The 5,024-nt window shown below is 43.0% G+C and overlaps 1 protein-coding gene across 1 annotated transcript; it reads right to left on the bottom strand.

The window, feature by feature from the left end:
- Nucleotides 1-432: 432 nt before the first annotated feature.
- On the bottom strand, nt 433-3,332 carry LOC111655166 (rho GTPase-activating protein 20-like; the record flags this gene model as incomplete). The annotated part of the gene is made up of 4 exons (XM_023406491.2): nt 3,003-3,332; nt 2,193-2,357; nt 1,132-1,241; nt 433-622 (listed from the first exon to the last, which is right to left on the bottom strand). Coding segments are annotated over exons 1-4 (468 nt in total), but the record flags the coding sequence as incomplete, so codon positions are not given.
- Between the last annotated feature and the right edge of the window lie 1,692 nt (nt 3,333-5,024).

The raw sequence follows: 5,024 nt of genomic DNA, 5'->3' as shown, positions 1-5,024 counted from the left end.
AACATCCCAAACACACACACACCTATAGCAACAATTTTACAAAATACAGTTATTTGCCTTCTTGCCAGGTGTTGGATGAGAAGATTGATACCACTCTCATGTGTGTACATTCAACACAAAGCTGGAGCCAGCAGTCGGTTAGCTTAGCGCAGCTAGCCTGGCTCTGTCTGAAGGTAAATGAATCTGTCTGCCAGCATCTCTAAAGATCACTGATTTTCAACTTATATCCTGTTTGTTTAATCTGCACAAATTCAAGAGTGTAAAATAAAAAATTTGTGGTTTTAGAAAGGGTCAGGTGCAGGACTGTTTCTTGACCGAGTATGTATATATAAATATATATATACATAACAACAATTTTCCAGATCTGAGATTGATATTAGCTCCGTTCCCCAAAACACTCCATATTGTGCGTGTATGTTTGTTCTTCCTCACCTTCTTGGTGCCCTCCCCCTCCATCTCGGGAGTGCTCGGCGCTGGGGCCCAAAGCATGCTGGGAGCGATGCAGACAGACAGGTTGAAGGCGTTCATCTGGTTGTCGTGGGCGTTGCCTTGGATACAGTGCAGTATGGCGATCACATGTCGCAGGAGAAGCAGGTTCTCGCTTGGCAGGAGGTGGAGCAACCTGAGAGAGTGGAGGAAACGATGGTTAATGACTACAGCAATCATAAAAAAAACAACATCTTGTTCTAAGTTCTTGTTCTCACAGTGTGTGTGTTGCCGTGATGTTTGCTGATCTCAGGCTCCACAGGAATTTTTCCACTAACATTTTCATTGTTGCTTTCACATTAGTTGTTTTTTATTTTCTTAAGCAAAAGGAATTCAGTTTGTTGTATTTGGATCTGGAGCAATGCCGCCCTCTCCCTCCGTCTTCCCCTCTCTAGACATAAACAGGGTGCAATTAAAGGAAAAACCAACAAAGTGCCACAGTAAGGTGTCGGGCCACCGCACGCCTCCAGAACAGTCATTTATTCAGTTCTTTCCTTTAATTTGTCTGCAGAATGAAAGCCTGTGTGACTTGTGTGTGTGCGTGTGTGTTTGTCCTTGTGAGAGAGAGACAGCTGTTACGTTAACAGCAGGATTTTGGCATTAAAATAATTTTTTATTTTTAGGATTTGAAGAGAGAGTTCCTACCTCTGGACAGCTTGCGTCCTCTCCTCCCCTCCCTCCCCCTCCATCGCATCCATCCACTGGTCGTACAGATCCACACACAACATGCTGCCCGGGATATTTCGCAGGAAGTCCTGAAAGCAAAAATGATATCATGAAAAATTATCAATTAATTAAACATGTCTTACAGCTATTTACTTTATCGAATAATGATTTTGTATTGGTAACACATTTTAATTTAGCTGATTGACTTATCATTTGTAATCTTTTTTGTTCTCTAGCCTTCTCTTGAAAAAGCTCGAGCTCAGTAATCAAGACCTGAGTTTATCATTTAGTCTAAAAAAAAAAAAGGCAAATATAATTCAAAATAATTCAAAAAGTAAAGTTGCACTTGAAGTTTTGTATTTTCACTTTAGTAAAAATGAAAAACGATATTATATTAAAAATCAATAAACAATTGAGTCAGCGTGCCACAGAACGTTGGTCATCTGGTGCATGAAACACCTTGAGGAATTCACAGAAAAAGCATCATCAAGATAATAAGGTCAAAAATTAAAATACCACACTATCAAAAGCATAGAATGAGACAACGAGGAAGTAAGAGCAAAGACACTAACTACGGTTCTTGCACTTAAGTTATTAATAGGATCAGGCATCAATTAATTTTCAGTTGGTGGACAAACTGATTAACAATAACATCGTTTTTGTCCCAGGTGGTGGACTATCCTTGTCCACTGTGCAGAACACAGGTAAAGCACAGCAAAGTCAAAGAGGCAAGATGAATAAGCTTTGTAAACCCCGCCCAAACCACCTCAGCTGCTCCCTGGATGCCCGCTGCTGCAGCGACTGTTTGGCCTGGATGTGGAACAATGCTGCACCTTGTGTGTGTGACTGGCAGCCTGCCTGGCTGTGCAGAGACAGATTATCCTGTCTGGACTTATGTGACTTTGGACGCACATCAGTCGATCCTGCTTTCTGTTGTCTGGTTTCAAACGAGTGAGACAGGGCAGAGCTGTGTGTGGCTGTGTGTGGCTGTGTGTGTGTGTGTGTGTGTGTGTGTGTGTGTGTGTGTGTGTGTGTGTTACCTTGAGGACAGCAGCAATGATGAACACGGACTGGTGCGAGATGTCTGGGTCCTCAGTCCCACTGTCCAGTCTGTCCCGCAGCTCCCGGCAGGCTTTGGCCCCGGCTGACCGCCTGAAGACGCCCCTGGTGTAGGGCCCCTCCAGGTACAGGAACACCAACATGTCCTGGAGGGAACAGGGAAAAGGAAGATTACACACATAAAATCTCTTCATACTAACTTCTCATCAATATTCTGAAAGGAGCAGTGATTAAGTATATTGATCTCCTCATTCCCTGTTTGCTTGGTTTATTGTGGGTTCATCGTTTCCTAAAATCAGAATTTCTCCAGGACAAATGCGATGAATCTGTCTTATTTCCTACAGCCTCAAATGGGTTTTCGTTATTTACAAAGAAGAAGAAGAACTCAACGTACTTTTACAATGGAGCAGCACCATATCATCGGAGAGGAAACATTTTTTTTCAGATTGTAGAGTCTGAATTGCTTATGCAACAGATGGGGTTTCACTTCTCTGGTAATTCCAGCAACTACTTCTGTCTTTAACCTGACCCATTTATGTGAGCCATACACCAAAATCTAAACATGAGCAGGTGTCGACTGTCATTAATTAATTCATAATGCAGTGATCTTATAGTAGCAGTACGCAGCGATAGCACTGCAGTATATCAAACAAAAGCTCCAAAACTGAACCGACTTCCTCTTCCCCCTCCGCAGCTACCATACACTGTCGAGCCCCAAATCATCCCGTGACCCCCTCCAGACAGGGTCCTGACCCCTCCTGCTGGCGTACATGACCCTCCACTTGGCTCACCATGACAGGCTTGGGCAGGCCGTGGTCGGGAGAGCAGATGGAGCTCAGGGGTCGTCCGAACAGCCGTCCCTGAGCGGGAGAGAGCGAGGTCGGGGACAGGGGCAGGCCGTCCAGCTGTGTGCTGGAGCCTCTCCAGAAAGGCCAGTTGATCAGAGACCTCTTCCTCTTAAAAGACTTCTGCTGACCAGGTTCTGCGGAAAAGACGGAAGAGGAAGAGGTGAGCTGTGGCTTCAGTTTGCGCGCAATATCCAGCAGCGCTCAATGAGTCACCATCTCACTGCAAAACTGTGACATGCTTTATGTAATGTTTGTTTTTTTGTTATAATGGCTTTAATTTTCTTAACACCTGATTTGTTAAGGAGCCAGCCGGTAAGTCATGCACATGTATACAGCATAATGTAAGACTTAGGGCAAAGAAATTAAATTTATATATATGGCAAAAAGCACGACCTGCACAAAAAAAACTATAAACGAACTGATCTGCTAAATTTCAGCCACATAATTACACCCTGAAAAAAAGTGATGAAGGTGTGGGTGAGACATAGAGACAAAGATGGACAGTGTAAAACAGAGAAAGACACCAGAAAAGGCAGAAGAAGAAAGAACCATTGATTCAGTGTTTGAGAGAAACACATGTAGACCTGCCCTCACGCTCCAGAGAACCATTTAATTTGAAGTGTGTCTCTGTGTGCGCCAGTGCGTGTGTGTGCATGTGTGTGTGTGTGTGTGTGTGTATGTGTGTGTGTGTGTGTGAAATGACATCTATGGAGCCCTCTGTGTGTGTCTTACGGCTTATGACTGTGTGTTCCTTGTTGAGGGCTCAGTGGTGCCAGGTATCAATGTCTACCTGTGTTGTGTTTGTGTTTGCGTGTTCGTCTGCAGGTGAGTCTTCTCTGTGTCTACCTGTTCTCTCTGACATAACAGCTCAGCGTGTTTCTGCAGTGACGTTCTGCAGACATGTTGATGGGAATGTACAGCAAATATTTATCGTTTAAAAAAAATGACTTAAACCCAACAAAAGGAGAGACGCCATTCAAGCCTATGGTTGCCATAGAAAATAAAGGACCAACTTTAAAGACGCTGCTGCAACTTTCTAGTTCTAGTACAAATACCTGTAAAGAAGTAGAGCTGAACACAACCAGCCAATTAATTGATTAGTTGTTGGACAGAAAATTGATTGACAGTATGGTAATTGATAGTTATTAAGGTTATTCATTAAGCAAAATACCAAACATTTGCTGGTTTCAGTGTCTTAAATATGATTTCTTGCTTGTTTTCAATTATTGTAAAATATATCTCTGGGTTTTGGGAATGTTGATCGGATAAAAGAAGCAATTTGAAAATGTCACCAATCCATGAATTGATAATAAAAATAATCTTTAATTGCAGCACTATTCTGGATTTCATCTAATCTAAAATATCTATATAAGCAAGCGACATCTGTAAATTTAGTACTGCAGTAAATCCGCCGTATTATAACGTAACTCTAGCAACGTTGATTTGCCAACATTCGTGAAATGATAACATTGATGTTATTAAGCAACTGTGATTTGTATCTAAGGGTCCCACCCTTAGATATTCTCTCCCAACAAATGGAGGATTCTTTCAGTGGGTGGAGGACCCAGCAGCACCAAACAGGGCCCAAAAAAATATGTGGCATGCCTCACACAGAATCCATTATTTAACAATCTGCCGTGGCGTCATGCCCTAATACACTCTGGAACAAAGTTCAGCCGTAACAGAATTACTGGTGTGCTCTGGCACCTCTCAGCAGGCCTCGCCATCGCTGAAAAAACATCACCTCGCTGTAAATCAGGCGTTACATCATTACAGCAGTCAGGGAATAGTTTCAGAGAGGAGGAATGAGGAGACAGAGACAGACTGCTTGTCAACTGGGTGGGCAATGTCTGTCATGCTACAGTAACCTTCTGCTGGCGTGTTACAAAACAGGTGCTACATGGAGTATTTCTCCTCATGGGCAATAAAACACAAGACCAGGCACGACTAGTTTAGCCGAGTCTT

The sequence above is a fragment of the Seriola lalandi genome, unplaced genomic scaffold (genome assembly GCF_002814215.2).
Source record: "Seriola lalandi dorsalis isolate HSWRI2012SDOR001 ecotype SW California unplaced genomic scaffold, Sedor1 jcf7180001958102, whole genome shotgun sequence".
NCBI lineage: Eukaryota > Metazoa > Chordata > Actinopteri > Carangiformes > Carangidae > Seriola > Seriola lalandi.
This window is presented reverse-complemented; position numbering and strand designations above follow the sequence as displayed.